At 45.0% G+C, this 18,364-nt stretch overlaps 1 protein-coding gene across 1 annotated transcript in view; it reads right to left on the reverse strand.

Annotated features, from left to right (window-relative positions):
- The window catches only part of LOC147443069 (citrate synthase 4, mitochondrial-like), a 38,594-nt gene that overhangs the window by 8,038 nt on the left and 12,192 nt on the right, over positions 1 to 18,364 (reverse strand). The window contains exons 12-13 of the mRNA XM_086528993.1: positions 9,468 to 9,596; positions 8,821 to 8,863 (exon numbers count right to left, since the gene is read on the reverse strand). Coding sequence (XP_086385119.1) covers positions 8,821 to 8,863; positions 9,468 to 9,596 — 172 coding nt within the window. The remainder of the gene's footprint in view (positions 1 to 8,820; positions 8,864 to 9,467; positions 9,597 to 18,364) is intronic.

Here is an 18,364-nt window from a genome sequence, read left to right on the forward strand (position 1 = left end):
AGACATCCATAAAACATCAGCGCAGTCTGGATGTGATTGCTAAATAGGTTACGATGACCATGATTTGTCTCTGAGACCCTTGACAAAAATGTGATTAATCAATGACTAATGTCTTTGTAGAAGTGCTGGATTTGAGGAGTCTAGTGCAGAGCCAATGTCCACTGAAGAAAGTTTTTGTCATGTGGTTGTTTCAAGGCGTAATCAAGGGTGATTACAATTCTTTCAAGAGGGGGGAATGTCACAAGTTGGTGACTTCGCTTGCCCAACTTAAAAAGAACGGCCGCGAGGACCATAGGATTAAAGTTAAAAACTCTAACCCCTGTATGACCAAGGGGCCTAAACCCTAATAATGCAAAGCGTAAGGGCTGGCTGAAAAATCCCGCAATTTTTCGTTGTTGCTAATGTGACATGACTGTACGGATGTTCCGTGTTTGCTAACAAGGCAGGGTGGACAAATGACAAATTTTGGGTGCATGCTTTTTAGCAGCCAATAGCTTTTGGCTTGGTGGTTTTACAGCAAGTGCTTAGGGGCTCTCCTTTTGCGCATCCCCTGCTCTATTTTTTGGTGCCCTGAGAGCCCCTTTGAGAGAGCATCTGGACGCAGAGTCTTCGAGAGAGTAGGACCTTTGGGGATTTGTACCTTTGTGAAGCAATAATAAACAAATACCGGAAGGGCCGCCAATCTCATCTGGCGACGGGACTCCGTCAATCCATGTCGACTCTCTCTCTCTCTCTCACTCTCTCTCTCTCTCTCTCTCTCTCTCTCAACGGGGCGGGATGCACTACACTTGCTACATGATGCCTCAATTGACTCCCAAGCGAATGAAGCTTTTCTACAACACCAATGTATTACGGCTTTTGGGAGTAATCCAATGGGTCACGCTTCATACACTACACCATCCATATTGCCCCCAACTACAAAACCATGTTCTTCGCTGAAAGAGGAAACCGTAGATGTGAGACAAAGCGTTGGGGCAATGGAGAAGAGTCAAATCAATTGTGCACATTATGCTCACTGCACGTTCAAGAGTTTGAGTACCACACACTACTAGAGTGCTCTGCTTTTGATCACATCCGAACTTGCTTCCCTCACATTTTTAGCCATGACTTAGACCTACACACTTTCCTCTCCCAGTGACAATCCATTGCAACTCTCATCACCACAATTTCAGAGCATCAAGTCACTCATCAACCACATACATACTACATGACATGTAACTTTGGTCCCATAGGTCATATTTTGACCTCCGAGGACGATAATAAAATCTCTCTCTCTCTCTCTCTCTCTCTCTCTCTCTCTCTCTCTCTCTCTCTCTCTCTCTCTCTCTCTCTCTCTCTCTCTCTCTCTCTCTCTCTCTCTCTCTCTCTCTCTCTCTCTCTCTCTCTCTCTCAACAAACTGCTGACGTGTCGACCTACTGAAGAACGGAGCTATCGGCCAAGAGGCCTAAACCCTAAGAAGAACAAGTAACAGAAGAAGTCCTACCAACTTATAGGGACACCTGTTCGATGGGGCCCCAAGTGACATAAAGGAAGAAAATAAAGCAAGATCCAGAAACACGCAAAAATTGATGACGTGGCAGATTTCCGAAAATTGCGTTGGCATGATGACAAGATAGGCTGTGCGGATTTCCGCGTTTTGCGCTGGCTGATGACGTGGCAAGCTGTATGGATTTCCGTGATTTACGCTGGCAGCTTTTTGGCTTTGCTTTTGGACCAGATGCTTTTGAGTTTGAAGGCTTTTCACTGTAATTGCTTTTTAGGCCAAGGGCCTTTAAATATGAGGTTACGGTTCATTCTTTGGCATGCTTCCTGGAGAAGGTGCAGAGTCTGGAGTATCGGCTTGTACTTTGATGATGCAATATAAAGAAATACCGAAAGGGGCACCAACGTTTGGGGCCAATACTCTCTGGGGTGGAATTTCGCCACTCTCTGTCACGTGTCGTCTCTCTCTCTCTCTCAGTTCAGTTGTTATTTGAAGTGCTTAAAGTTGTTCAATCTGTTCGTTTCTATTGGCACGTGGTGCCCGCCTTGTGACACGTGCACACTTGAAGAGATCACTGCTCAAGAGGCTAGACTCCAGATGACACTCACGCCGAAAGCGGTGAGCTTTCGAGGAGGCACAGGAGCTAGAGCTATATCACATGTTCAAATGCATGGACAGTGCCACAACATGGCGCACCCTCCAGGGGCCACGACCAACTACCCCCTTTGAGGATCTACAGGTATGGCACGACTACGCAGAGAAACCATAGTTACTCGGAACGGGAAATCGGAACGGGGAACGGGGAACGGCAACATGCATGAAATGCCATTCCCTGTTTCGGATACTCACGTTTGAAACACGGAACGGGGATTCGGAACGGGAAATTAGGATGGGAGCGGGGAACGGGGACCCGAAAATGGCCATTCCCTGTTACTATGAGAGAAACTCTATCAGGTGTCGAACCAGCCTCCGATTCCACAACTTCCCGAGCCTCGACCCACGAGCTCCTCCTCCTTCACAGTGGAGATGGTCAAGAAGGCCATCCACCGACTTCAGCACCGCGGGTCATCAAACCATACAGTGCCACAACATGGCGCACCCTCCAAGGACCACGACGAACTACCCCCATTGAGGATCTACAGGTATGGCACGACTACGCAGAGAAACTCTATGAGGTGCCGAACCAGCCTCCGACTCCACAACCTCCCGGGCCTTGACCCACGAGCTCCTCCTCCTTCACAGAGAAGATGGTCAAGAAGGCCATCCACCGACTACAGCACCGCGGGTCATCAAACCATACAGGTTTACAGCGTGAGCACCTCATTTATGTAGCAGCCACGATAGCCCCGTTGATTGCACATGCATTCAATCGGGCTATAGGGGAGGGCTTCTCAGAGGAGCGAACCAGGCACACCATTGTGCCAATCCACAATACTGGAGACACTTTGGACCCAAGGAATTACATGACTATCATGATCGGCCATACAATGGCCAAACTATATGACTATAGGGGAGGGCTTCTCAAAGGAGCGGACTAGGCACACCATTGTGCCGATCCACAATACTGGAGACACTTTGGACCCAGGGAATTACATGACTATCATGATCGGCCATACAATGGCCAAACTATATGGGGCAGTTCTTGAGGCTGAGCTTAGTTCTTACGGGGACGCTAAGGGCCTACGGGCTCCTGGCCAGGCACGATTCAGGCGGACCTTCTCTACTATTGACCACATCTTCGTTCTGCGCTGCCTCATTGAAAGAGCAAAGGTGCGGAAGAAGAGGCTTTACTACTGCTTTGTGGATTTCCGCAAAGCGTTTGACATTGTCCCGTGGGAGAGGTTCTTTCGACGACGACTGGAGTTTGGGGATACCTTTGGAGATGATATGGTGTGCTGACGTGTCAAAACCCTGAAGAATGGGGCCAACTTACACATGCCGGCTAAGGGGCCTAAACCCTAAGAAGAACAAGTAACAAAAGAAGAAGTCCTACCAGCTTATGGGGACCCCATCCGATGGGGCCCCAAGTGACATAAAGGAAGTAAAATAAAGCAGGACCCACACACACACTTGCGCAAACTGATGACATGGCAGATTTCCTAAAATTACTCTGATATTGCTGATGTGGCAGGCTGTACGGATTTCCGTGAATTACGCTGGCAGCTTTTTGGCATTGCTTTTGGGACCAGAAGCGTTAGAAGGCTTTTCATGTAAACTGCTTTTCATAGGCCAAGGGCCTTTAAATATGTGCTAAGGGCTCATTCTTTGGCATGCTTCCTGGAGAAGGTACAGAGTCTGGAGTACCGGCTTGTACTGTGTTGATGCAATATAAAGAAATACCGAAAGGGGCGCCAGGGTTTGGGGCCAATACTCTCTGGGGTGGAATTCCACCACCCCGTGTCGCGTCTCGTCTCTCTCTTTCAGTTCAGTTGTTATTGAAGTGCTAAAAGTCTGTTCAATCTGTTCTTTTCTGTTGGCACGTGGTGCCCGTCTTGTGATAGTGGTATCAGAGCATCAGGCGTGTGCTTTTCTTAAAGCATACCGGTCCTTCCAAAGAGGAGACAGAGCAAGATCGCACTTCCAAAGCTTATTGGAAATTTTAGCTTCGTGCTCCGACCCCGAACTCATTAGCCAAAGAGCAGACAGAGCAAGATCGCACTTCCAAAGCTTATTGGAAATTTGAAATTTTAGCTTTGTGCTCCGACCCCGGACTCATTAGGCACTCCCACCCTTACTTCATCGCGCATCAGGCACGCTCTCGTCTTCACCGCTCATGTCTTACAAGGCATAAGCCATTAAGATCACTTGCAAGAGAAGGATCCAAGATTTGTTTCGAGCTGCTGTTTTTCTCAAAGACAATACCATGCAGATGTCTATAGCTACCAAGCCGCACACTTCCAAGGACTTGGCAAGCTTTCAAGATAAAAATTTGCCCGAAGTTATATGGTTTCTGACATCTTCCTTCGAAGTGCAACTTCTTGCAGAGTGGGGTATCCTGAAATGCTTGCCATGGAAAGCCTACCAAATTATAACTTGAAGTTTCTCGACATCTCCTAGTAGATGTCTCTTCACGAGCAGATGACCTTGGAGGTTTAGTGCGATTGCTATCTTGGGACTACCATCGCCGCCAAAGAAACACTGTCTGTCCAAGAGCTGATGGACCATGCTGTGCTCGGCTACGACCTTATGGAATGAATTTAACCCTAATCTTTGGTGCAGGTTTCAAGATGGAAAGTCAATCGACTTTTCGAGCTCGATCGATGTCGAGTTTGCTTTTAAGTTTGCATTTTGTTTGAGTTCTGTTTGATAATTTGTTTGGTGATCCTATTTGAAAGTTGTTTGAAATGGATGGTATCTGTTTTAAACTTGTCTTGGTGCCGATTCGAAATGTACTCTGGTTTTAATACCGATTTCATTGATTGCTGATTGTACTCCCGGATGGAGTAGTGAGAAATTATGTTTGAGAATGCTTGTTCATACTCATGGCCCGGACCCTTGTGGTTATTTGCGGGGGGGAGTATTGAATGATTGGAAAGTGCTGTTTTCTTTTACTCATGGCCTGGACCCCCTTGTGGTTATTTACGGGGGAGTATTGTTGTTGTGACTCCCGGCCCGGACCTGGATGGTTATGCGAGGAGTATTAATAAGTCTGAGCATTGGTTACTCTCAGCACCTCCAAACGACGCAGGCTGCCATCTGGGGGGCATTTGGTTGTAAAAGGCCTCTATATCTCATGGCCCGGACCTTTTTAGGTTATTTGCGGGAGGAGTGATGAGGAAGTCGTTGAACAGCTCATGACCCGGACCTGGATGGTTATTTGCGGGGGGAGTGTTCATCGGCGGCTTTATGTTTCTATGTCTTGTAACATGCATATATGAGCATTTGTGTTGCATTGTGATGTGCCAACCACTGAATATTCCTAATTGGATGAGATTGCCTGGGTATGTAATTTTAGTGCATCAAGACACCCGTGGAAGATCAGTACGATCTCGGTGTGATGGCTAATTTTACTACGCCAGAATATCAAGAGTTCCGATCTGGACGAAAGGAGAAGCTAACCTCTTGATCAAAAGAGCCGAAAGGAGAAGCTAACTCCTTAACAAAAAGAGCCAACTGAATGTCCCTCGGAAATTTATTTTTTTATCGAACTTGAGTTGTTTTGCAGATATGTTGTAATCACGGACGATTACTCTCTTTCAAGAAGGGGAGATGTCACAACCTACTGACGTGTTAAAACCTTGAAGAATGGGGCCAACTTACAGATCCCTGCCGATGGACCTAAACCCTAAGAAGAACCAGTGGTACTCTCATTGACCGAGCTATAGAGTTGGGGAGATCGAGACCAAGGTGGTAAGGTACGTAAGGTACGGTACGTATTCGGTACGGCCTGTACGTAGTACCGAATGGATAGAGTTGTTAGGTACGTAAAATTCGTAGGTTTTTTTTTTAAAATTCCAAAAACCTACAATACGGTCTATACTTGATAAAAAATTCATAAGTATCACTCCAAGGATGTTAGTTCACTATTCTATAAACCAAGGCAAAGCTTTCATACGAGTTCCTGATCGTGCTTGCCCTCCTATATTCACCACCGCAATGACGTTTGTGTGTGCTCTATAAATGCAAGTTGTGTCGAAATGTCTACAAAACTAGGTGTTGGGATAAGGCTAAAGAAGGGCAAACCAAAAATTCCTGCCACAATAGGGTTTATTTCCACATATTACCCACAGCACTGCAGCCCCCAAACCCCACAAAAAAAGAGAGAGAGAGAGAGAGAGAGAGAGAGAGAGAGAGAGAGAGAGTACAGTACGAATCCGTACGGTACCGTACGGTACGGACGTACCGTACCGTACAGATCCGTACGTACGTACGGATCCTACCTTGATCGAGACGACCACGACTGAGGACGGGAGCCACCCAGCACGGACGGAGATTGCGGCAGAGGATCCACAGGATTCTAGCACGACACCCAGAGTGTCGATCAGGGTAGGCTTCATGCTACTGCTATATTGTATCATGGTGACACTTATCCCGACTTTGTACCTTTGTGGCATTATATCATTGCTCAGCTTACCAGCCACCAATAGGAGTCGGTAGCCCTTCTATCTCAGTTTCTAGTTTGTAGTTTTCTTTGTTTGTACCCAGACTTGGTACTAGACTCTCAGTTTCTAGTTTGTAGTTTTCTTTGTTTGTACCGAGACTTGGTACTAGACTCACCATTGTAATCAGTTTGCTCTCATAGGTCATTTTGGCCTTTTGTAGGCATTAATATATCATTTCAATTCATTTCATCTCTCTCTCTCTCTCTCTCTCTCTCTCTCTCTCTCTCACACACACACACACACACACCAGAGGCACACTGATCGACCGAGCGACTGAGCTGGGAAGATCAAGACGCCCACGACTGCGGAGGACTACACAGCATCGGCGGAGGCTGCATCAGAGGATTCGGATCACTTTGGCTCGACATGCACGACGCCCGGTCAGACTACTGACCATGGAGGAGATTGATGAGATCCGCCAGCGACCGATGCTGGATCTCTTGTGATCTAGCTATCCCAGCTAGCTGCTTAGTTCACACCTAGTAGTTTAGGATTCCATAGTATTTTATTGTGACATTTGTCATTTCATTTTTGTCATACTCTGACTTTGTATCACATCCACCACATTGTAACTTTCTGGTCTCATAGGTCACTTTGGCCTTTTGAAGACGTTAATATAACATTTCATTTCATTTCTCTCTCTCTCTCTCTCTCTCTCTCTCTCTCTCTCTCTCTCTCTCTCATATGGTCAGTATCTGTGGTGCCAAAGCCATATATACCCATACCACCACACTGCACATCCCAGTTCTAGATTAGCTTTCATTTCAGCATTTTATTTTCAGTATTTTCTTTTCCGGACACCCGGACTACCACTAGATGTACATTGATTTGTCTCATAGGCCGACTTCGGCCTTTAGAAGACGTAAATAAAGCTTTCTTTCTTTCTCTCTCCCCGTACTCAGACATGGTATCAGATTCACCAATTGTAACTTTTTGGTCTCATAGGTCATTTTGGCCTTTTGAAGACGTTAATATAACATTTCATTTCATTTCTCTCTCTCTCTATATATATATATATATGAGGATTGTATATCATGCTCACTCTTGTATCTGCCCTTGTATCACTTCTCTCTCAGCCCTGCATCAGATATTGTATGAGCCCCCCCCCCCCCCCCCCAACACCACAAACTTACCATCTAGTAGGAAGGAATTTTTGATTTTTTATTCAGCACCCCACTTTTTATCTTTTGTACCCAGAGATTATACTAGATTCCACCATGTTATAACTCTGTGGTCTCATAGATCTCTCCCCCCTTCCCCCTTCCCCCTTCCCCCCAAGTTCAACAATTTGCAGATTTTGTTCGTGTGTTGCTATTGATTTCTCGCTTGGAGTGTCCAAGCCTGTAACAGCCATCCACATTGGCCGTGCATATGGACAAACAAAGAAACGGTGCCTCAAAAGACTCGGGCGCTGAAGTACACCTCAGCCGGATCATGACCAGTGAGGACTGCCAACCAAGTACCAACAAGCAATCCTGTATGTGCTATCATCCACATGAAATTCCAACTTGAGATGATCTTTCAAGACTATATCCATTTTTTATGTTGGGGACTAGTTTTAATCCATTTCCTGGCAACTAGCATAAACCTTTTAGATCTGTCGCATCATCCATTTGTTTACCATGCTTACTCAAGAAATTGGACTCTATAAGATAGTCAAATACTTCAATAGATATCACTTAGATTTGCTGAGACCTTATGAATGCTCCATGTTTACAGACACCTGGCTTTCCAAGATTCATTAAATGTCCTTCCAAGTAAATTTTGGCTTTCCAGGTCATTGAAAGTTTATCCTGGCTTCCTTAACATTTGGCTCCCACAATTTCATCGAGTGCCAAAAGTAGGATAATCAGTTTTTAGGGAAAAGAAGCGCATTCTTCGTAGAACAACATTCCACAACATTTGACTGGAAATTAAATATTCTATAAGAATGTTATTAAATATTAAAAAGAGACTCCGACATCCTTAATGAGTAGTGGGTGTACTAGGAATCAATGCATGCTCACACATAAATACCCCACAAATACATGTGACACGAGCATGCATCGTCCTAAAGTCTACATACTAAAATTCTAAGATGTCTATATAAGTAAACAAAACATCTTTGAAGTATTGTATTAAAATAGAAGACCTTTTTTTCCTTTGATAATAATGTAAATCCTGACTTGATGAAAAATTAAAGGCAAATTAAAGGCAAGACAATAGTAATAAAAAGAACTTAACTAGATACTTACCAACCGCACAGTATGGGCACTAACATTTCCTCCCTCATGATCACTGCATTTTTCAAATACATGCATCAGAATAGTTTCCATAACTGAAAGATTGTTTGAGCCATAGTTACATATTAATTTCAGAAAGCTTTGATGAATTTGTACAAAACAAGTAAAACTGGACTAGATTGTGCTTGTTTCTCGTAAATATTCAGATGGTAATCATGCTATGGTAAACAATGTATCCCGTAGTCAGATAGTATTTATGTTTATGTTTAGTATATGAAGCATGCAATCTAAATCTTTGATGGATGTGATTGATAGTGAGGACACATTCTGTACTGTACTGACGGCTTATGTATGTCGGTAAACTTTCCTTTAATCTTAGATAATTTTATGATTTATACACCTGCCCTTCTTTGAGAACAGAAATTGTGTTGGTTTTCAGAAAATTAACTCCATGAACCAAACTCAAAGTTCTCCAGAGCTACAAATTATTCTGGAAGGCCCCAAGGTTATGGGCTTGAATGTCTTGAAAAGTTCTATGGCCAACCCCCAACACACTCCCTCCCCCCCACCCCCCACCAAAAAGAAACCCGCGGCATACACGTCACACAAAATAAGAACACTAACAAGATCCATAGTTTGTGAAATCTTAAAGAACAAACCTGTGAATAGTCACATAGAGCCGCATCAGTTCGTGCATCTTAGCATCCTTAAAACCAAGCATGTGTGCAAAGTTTGCACCATAATCCAGCTCATTATCTGCTGAGATGACCTGACCTCCCTTGTAGACCCTGAGAAAAAATACACTTCATTCAAAAAGTCTTCCCTTACAGCTGGCCATTTCAAGACATTGAAAAAAAGGATCTGTCTTGAAAAACAGGATCAAGTAAAGCCTGCATACGTTTACTAAGGTATCATTAGCAACCCTGCTAGCGATTCTTTGGTTTCTTTTACTTAAATCGTCAATAAAACATGACTATAACAAAACGAACTGCAAGTATTTCGTGGATTGAAAGAGGTGGCTAAATCTTGTGCTTCAAACTGAGTTAAACTCCACAGAATCCTCTCTCTTATAAATATGGATATTGTCATCAAAACGCTGTACAAGCAGCTAACATGCAGCTAGCCACACGCAGCCGCCAGTAGCAGCAAGCACGTGCATGTGGGCGCATGTAGGCAGAGGAGGAGAAAAGCAGGAGTGCCAAGTGAGGAAGAGTTCGCATGCCCAAAGCAGAGAGAAATGAAAATGAAATGTTATATTTAACGTCTTCAAAAGGCCAAAATAACCTATGAGACCAAACTAATACAATCTTGGTAGATCTAATACAATGTCTCGGTACAAAAATAAAATGAAGTAAAGTAAAAACTAAAATCTTAACTGCTAGATGTGAACTAAGCAGCTAGAAGGGGGGTGAAAGTAGTGACTAGGGGCTAATACAACACAATGTGGGTGTGCGTGTGGGAATATAATGGGTGAGAGCTGATAAAAAGGCTGATACAAGATGAGCAGGATGTACAATCCTCAAAAGAGCTAAATCATAGGAGATCCATCATCGGTCGCGCTGGCAGATCTCATCAATCTCCTCCATGGTCAATAGTCTGACGGGGCGTCGTGCATATCGGGCCAAAGTGATCCAGATCCTCTCATGCAGCCTTCGTCTTTGCTGTGTAGTCCTCTGTAGTCGTGGGCGTCTAGATCTCCTTAGCTCGGTTGCTCGATCAATCAACGTGCCTCTGGTGTGAGGAGAATGTGAGCTTTGCTGTGGTAGTTGCACCTCTGGCTGCCCAATGTCCACTCTAAAGAAATCTGTGATTCGTCTCTGAGACTAGCTAGCCTCTCCTCTCATCATGCTCTCTCTGTGTCTGCGCAGCTCGAGCAAAAACAGACCCAGACATCTTTGGTTCTCATACCCCATCACTCTAGAGAGTGGTCCAAAGCCCTCTCTGAACAGGTAATGAAAGCGGCCTCGTATCTCATAGTAAACTGGGCAGTGGCATGTGTAGTGCAACTCTGTCTCAAGCTCCATGTGACATAGGGGACATGTGCTGGTCTCTGCTGGTACTACGCTGTATCTACCCGTCTCTATCCGAAGCTGGTGTGAAGATGTGCGTATTCGGCCAATAGCACATCGTATCCCATGAGATAAGTGGGTGTCCATGTATCTGGGCCTCATCAAAAAACCATCCTCAGTGAGCTGGAGAAGATGCTCTCTATAGAAAGCCATCTTCGTGCCCAACTCCTGAGCCATCTGTATCCAAGTCCTCCTAGTATCTAGCTGAATCAAGTCTTGGCGGATGAGCCTAGTGATCTCGGACTGTGTAAGAGTCATAGAGGGTGCATCCAATGAGTACTTGAAGGGGAGAAATCTGTCCATGTTGAACCCATGTACCTGAAACCATGATGTCATCTCCCCATACCAGCATGTTGTGTCTCCCTGCAAAGCTAACTGTTGAGAGGACTTGAGTGCTAGGCGGGCATATCTGTCTTTGGGGAGGTACCACAAGCAGTGTAAAAAGGAGACTGATCTGATAAGCGCCTCGACCACTAGTGGGGGGGCAGCTAGCTTTGCTCAAATAATGTCATGTGGTACTGAAGCCTTGGACCTAATAAGTCGCGAGATCACAAAGACTAGAGGATTCTCCATGTCTCCTCATCCATCAGTGCGACCCAACCTCCCGTGATGGTCCAAGGAAGGCCCCCATATCTGAACTCCATACAGCAATGCGGAAGCCACCAGAGTGTCAAAAGGCCAGAGTTTCGTCCGAGGCTCCTGAAACTGAATCTGTGAACACATCCTCTCCAATCCACCCAATGTTGCATGTGCTCTAGTCAGTCTAGTGTCTGCTGCTCTCCTCAATAAAAATGTTGACCCCAAGGTAGGTGTAAGCATTTGTATACTCCATTGTCTCATGGCCGTATGTGAATGTGGGTGCTGATCTCCTTGTCCATTGTGGGGTGGTGTTAAACACAATAACCTTGGTTTTACCCAGGTTGACAGACAGACCATTGTCGTGAGCAAACCTATGCAAAGCATCCGAGTGACCTTGCATCCCCTCCGGAGAGTCGGAGATCAACACAATATCATCAGCATATAACAATAGCGGAATCCATGTCCCTGCCAATTGTGCACCTCTATCACCCTCTCTCTCAGTATAGTTAGAAACCTCATCCACATACATACCAAAGAGTAGGAGAGAGTGGGCAACCCTTCTTCACCCCGATAGTGGAGTGAACTAATGTAGATAACTCCTCTAGAGTGCGTACAAGCCCACTACTGACCTGTATATTGCCATAATCCCCCAAATAAGCTCTGTGGGTACTCCCCTCTCCTATAGTCTACGCATCAATCTAGCTCTGGGCACTGTGTCAAATGCTTTGCGGAAGTCCACAAAGCTACAATAGATCTATCTCCCATGTGATCTGCCCTCCTCAATAATGGCTTGAGTGTCAGAATGTGGTCAAGAGTAGAAAAACCTCTCCTGAACCCTGCCTGCCCGTCGGCTGCGTGTATGCCCTTCCTCTCTGCCCATCTACTCAGCTACTGCTCAAGAATGGATGCGTACAACCGTGTCAATGTGTGTCCAATCATGATAGTGCGATAATTTCCAAGCTCCATAGGGTCTTCTGACTTGAAGATAGGTACAATAGTAGATAAACTCCGAGTATCAGGCAAACCCTTCACACATGGCACGATTGAACATCACTGCTAGAAGCTCTACGAACAGATCCCTGGCATGTATAAAATGCTCAGCCACTAAGCCATCATGATCATATGCTCTCCCAGTCCTCATACTATCAATGGCCTTCTTGGAAGAGAGAGAGAAATCAAGTTGTTTTCATTAATTGAAAGACTCTCTCAGTCGTTGGCTTTCCAGAAGAATCTCATGCAATAAGGAGTCTCATTCCAGATTGGAACTCTTGATATCCTAGGTCGTTGTCTTCCCAGAAGAATCTCATCGAATAAAGAATATTCAATGGTTGGCACATCACAATTTAACACAAATGCTCACATATGCATGTTACAAGACATAGAAACATAAAGCCGCTGAAGAACCCCCCCCCCCCCCCCCCCCCCCCCCCCCCCCGAAATAATCATCCAGGTCCAGGCCATGAGCTATTCAACGATTCCCTCATCACTCCTCCCGCAAACCTAAAAAGGTTCGGGCCAAGAGATATAGAGGCCATTTATAACGGAACGCCCCCCAGACCGCAGTCTGCGTCATTTGGAGGTGCTGAGGATAACTACTCAGACTTCTTAATACTTCCCCCCGTATATCCATGACTATGTGCAAGCATTCTCAAACATCATTTCTCACTACACCACCCGGGAGTAAATCACCAATCATTGAAACCAATATTAAAACCAAAGTCAAACAATTCAAATCGGCACCAAGATAGGTTCAAAACAGATACAATCCATTTCAAACAAATTCCAAACAAGATCACCAAACAAGTTTTCGAACAAAACTCAAACTTAAAAAGCAATCTCGACATCAATCAAGCTCAAAAAGACGATTGGCTTCCATCCTGAAACCTGTACCAAGATTAGGGTTAGATTTCTTCCATAAGGTTGTAGCCGACCGCAGCATGGTTCATAAGCTCTTGAACAATTGAAACAAGCCTCGACAGACATCGTGAGAGATGTTGAGAAATTTCAAGTTTTAATCTGCTAGGGTTTTTGTGGCAAGCCTTTCAAGATACCCCACTCTGCCAAAAGTTGCAATCCGAAGGAAGATGTCAAAAGGCATGTAACTTCGGGCAAAAATTTTCTTAGAAGCTTGCCAAGTCCTTGAGGTGTGCGGCTTGGTAGTTGCAAACATCCACCACTGCATGGCACTGCCTCTGAGATAAAAAGCGGCTTGAAAAATCTTTGATCCTTCTCTTGCAAGTGATCTTTATGGCTTCTGCCCTGTAAGACAGAGCGATGCAGACAAGAGCGTGCCCAATGCGCGATGAAGTAAGGGTGGGAGTGGCTAATAAGTCTGGGGTCAGGACACAAAGATACTTTAATAAAATCCCTGTAAAACTTGGAAGCATCATCTTGCTTCGTCTGCTCTTTGGTTACTGCTAGGACCGGTATGCTTTAGAAAAGCTCACGCCTGAAGTTTTGATACCACTGTCACGAAACAGGCACCACATGCCAACGAAAAAGAACAGACTTTTAGCACTTCAATAACAACTGAACTGAAAGAGATGCACGACACATGAGATGGGGAGTGGCAAAATTCCACCCCAAGAGAGCACTTGCCCCAAACCTTGGCACCCCTTTCGGTATTTCTTTATATTGCTTGAACTCAATACAACGTCGGTACTCCAGACTCTGCACCTCCATGCGAGTGCGTGCCAAAGACTAAGCCCATGGCACATATTTAAAGGCCCTTGGCCTATGAAAAGCAGTTACATGAAAGCTTCAAACTCAAAAGCATCTGGTCCAAAAACATCTTCCCCAAAAGCTGTCAGCGCAAAACAGGGAATTCCGTACAACTGCCATTCCGTACAACTGCCACATCAGCACCTGCCAGCGCAATTCGCAAAAGTCCATAGAGCCTCCCACGTCATCAGCTAAATCACAGGCGTCCGTACAACTGCCGCGTCATCACTTTTTTCACAAGAGATTAAGTGTGTTTGTGGTCCTGTTTTATTTTAAGGGCTTTAGGTCCCTTGGGTCCCATCGAACGGGGTCCCATAAGTTGGAGGGAACTCTTCTTTAAAAATAGGCCACTCAGCAAAACTTTGCAAGCTGGTGAAACTTCTTCTACTGCTTCTGTTGTTTCTAGGGTTTAGGCTTCTCGGTCGGGATCTACAGATTGGCTATGTTCTTCAGTGGCTTAGCAGTTTGTGACATCCCCCCTCCTTGAAAGAAAGTAATCGTCCGCGATTACAGCATATCTGCAAAACAACTCAAGTTAGCTCAAAAACTTCCGAGGGACAATTCGAGAGACAATCCGAGAGACAATCGGTTTTCTCATTGAAGATTGGAACTCTTGATCTCCCGGGTCGTTGGCTTCCCAAAAAAATCTCATTCAATAAAAAGTCTTATTCCAGATTGGAACTCTTGATATCTTGGGTCGTTGGCTTCCCAAAAAAATCTTACACCCATAAGGAGTCTCATTCCAAATTAAAACTGGGTCGTTGGCTTTCCAAAAAATCTCATCCAATAAGGAGTCTCATTCCAAATTGGAACTCTTGATATCCTCGGTCCTCTTCTTCCCAAAAAAATCTCATCCAATAAGGAATATTCAGTGGTTGGCACATCACAATGCAACACAAATGCTCACATATGCATGTTACAAGACATAGAAACATAAAGCCGGTGGTGAACACCCCCCCTGCAAATAACCATCCAGATTCTATGTCACGTGCGCACTTCAATTGCACTACGTGGACATGTTCTGTTACAGTCTAGCATGAGTCATTAGCTCAGGATTGAACGTGGCACTATCACAAAGTGATGACGTGGCTACCAACAGCCAAAACCCTAATTTCTGCCAAAAACCCTAAAATTCCTGCAAACCCTAATTTTTGCCAAAAACCCTAATTGCTGGAAACCCTAACCCTAACTGCTAGCTGAAACCCTAAAGTGGCTGGAAACCCTAATTTGGCGGCTGATATGCCACGTGGCAGCAGGGTACGGATTTCCGGGATTTGCGACGCAGTTTGCGGAGGTGAAAAGCAGCCAGAATGGGCGACGCAATTTGAGAGAGAGAGAGAGAGAGAGAGAGAGAGAGTTTATTACTTTATTTTATTTACTCTGAGAGAGAGAGAGAGAGAGAGAGAGAGAGAGAGAGAGAATTTTTACTGCTTTTGAACTGAAAGCTTTTGGGGCTCTGCTTTTGAACATCCCTTGTAATCTTTAAATATGCGGTGAGGGGCTCACTCTGCAGAGCATCTGGACGCAGAGTCTGAGAGTGAAACCCTAACCGCTCTCTTGTACTTTGACATTTATTTAATACATAAAGAAATACCGAAAGGGGAGGCCAGTGCAAATCTATTGTGATCTGTGAATTGTTTTGAAGTGGTTATTGAGTGCTGTGGTGATTGATTCTCGACTTGGACTGTCCAGATCTGTTACAGTGGTATCAGAGCACGGCTGATTTCTCTTCTACAGGAAATCCGATCCCCAATTTTTTTCCCGCGGCACCTATGGCTTCACGCAAGGATCAGTCGACTCCCTCTGCATCTGCAGATGCGGGCAGCGATCACAACGAAGATTCCGGCAGGGAGTATGGCTTGCCTCGGCCTACTCAAGCAGAGCGACGAGAGATGGAGCGTCGTCAATTGATTGGCGATGCAACAAAGATGATGCTCAATTTTGCGAAGGACTCAAAATTTGCAAAATATATGCGCGAGACTTCTTTTCAGGAAGTGCACGAGCAGTGACAGAAAACCACTACACCACCCCCGAAACCCGCTCTCAAGAAACCTTCTGCTCACAAAAAATATTTCGAGAAGAAATTAGAAGAGGTGGTTCATGCACGGATTGCTCAACGTTTTGACGCGCAAAAGAAAGCCAAAAAGCATGACAAAAAGCAGAAGAAGGGCACTGACTTCCCGGGTTATTTGGATTGTCAGTCGACATTTGACAAAGCAAAGAAACAGAAGAAACGTGTTCACTTTGAAGGAGTACCCAGTTCTTCTTCTACTTCTTCTTCTGACAGTTCTTCTAGCTCTTCAGATTCGAGCGAAGAAGACAGAAAAGGCAAAAAGCGAAGCAAGAATCAACGCTTCGGAAAGGGCAAGAAAAAGGCAAAGAAGCCTAAATCTCGCCCATTGACTGACAGTTCTACCGAGGACTCGTCTACAAATAGTTCAGACTCAGATGACGGAAACTTTTATGCGAACAAGAAGAATTTTTATAAAGCCAACCAGTATGACTTTCTGGAAGATATAAGCAAGAAAGTCCAAGAGTTTAAGGAAGGTGGACACTCGATCAAATTTGATACTTTTTCAGGATACTCAGATGCTTCGAAGGCTTTGTCTTTTATACAGCTGTAAGGTGCAGCGGAATGAATGTTGTATTTTCTCAAGATGAGTGATCCATATTTGCTCAAGGTTCCTTTTAGTTCTTATGGAAGGGAGACCCTTCCGTTCTTTATGGAGAGTGCTATGGTCACGAACAAAGTGAGTGGATATTGTGCGTGCAAGTGTATGAGACTGAGAGATAGAGAGAAAAGAGATACGACACCAAAGACGTTGTAAAACCCTCCTCCGAAGGCCCTACTCTCGTCGGCGAGAGTGGTCTACTATTGATTGCACAAAGTGGTACAATGATGATGCATGGAAACTGATGCAACTCAGGGCTATGTCGGTGACGACGACGAGGAGGGCGACACTGACCTAAGGGCTGAAATCTGCAAGCTTTTCACGGCTGTCCAAAAACGCTATCTGCTGAAAATCAGGGACTGTTTGGGGCTGCTGAAAAATGCAGGTTTGGCTGCGTTTTTGGGGGCTGAAACTCTTGACAAAAAAACGCTGCTATCTGCAGTGTTTTAGGGCTGAGAACGCCAGTTAACCTGCTGCTGAAAACGCTAAATTACCTGCTGTAATTTAGGGCTGAAACGCAAGTTGATCTGATGTGCTTCAACTGAAAAAACGCTGGGATCTGCAGCTCTCTGGCGATGTGGAAAACACTGGAGGATGGGGGAGGAAACTGTGTGTCCTATGCTGAAAACGCCAAGGCAAGAAGCTGCTGGCGATGAGCAAAACGCTAGGGCTAAAGTGTTGGCGACGAGGCTGGAACCAAAAACGCCAAGTGCTGAAGATTGGAAACGCTAGCTGCAATGGGTGCTTGAGGGGTTCTTGTTGAGAGAGGGGAGTACCTGCTGCCAAAGGCCTGTTGTGCTCCTTGCTCATCTACCAAAGAGTGCTAACTTTGGTTTGCTTATATATTTTCTTACCCAAATTGCCCTACCTACTTTTGTTGGGAAGTCACTTAAATTAATAAGTGAAAATGTCAAAAATAGGGAAAATAGGCTAAAATCACTGGAAAAATTCCCTGACTGATTCTGATGGGAATGCTTATGATCATGCTGTGTGCAAACAGAGGATATGAATCTATACCAAGTGACTGGGCATGCACGGTCTACGAATAGACTCACAAAAGTGCCAGATCACTTCTAATCTAGACTCGCTGGACTTGACGGAAACCCTGTTATGGTGTAGCTTGTCCACGAACACATAGGGTTGGATATGTCACGTAACATCCCCTCCTTTTCGAAGTGAGGTACTGGTACCGAACTGTATGGCGTCGAAGGAGATCGCAGATAGCATCCGGAATCCTGGAAGGGACTCTTCGCCAGCCGACTCTAATGCGTGGGTCGTGCGGTACTTGAACTTCATAAAGGTCTGCAAAGCTTGCTTCTTTGGGCCGCGCCGAAAGCGACACAAAGTCTTCTGTGGCTCCTTCAATGCTTCAACTTCGTCTAGAGTCGTGCTTCTTCCTTCTTCAAGAATCTCCATGGCTGAAAATTCCTAAAACCATTTCCAACACAAAACCATGAACATACCCATTCCATGTAAAGTGAGTGGAAAAAATCTTTTCTTCTCTAAAGACTGTGC

This window comes from Adiantum capillus-veneris, chromosome 14 (genome assembly GCF_014529385.1).
Source record: "Adiantum capillus-veneris isolate H3 chromosome 14, ASM1452938v2, whole genome shotgun sequence".
Taxonomy (NCBI): Eukaryota; Viridiplantae; Streptophyta; class Polypodiopsida; order Polypodiales; family Pteridaceae; genus Adiantum; species Adiantum capillus-veneris.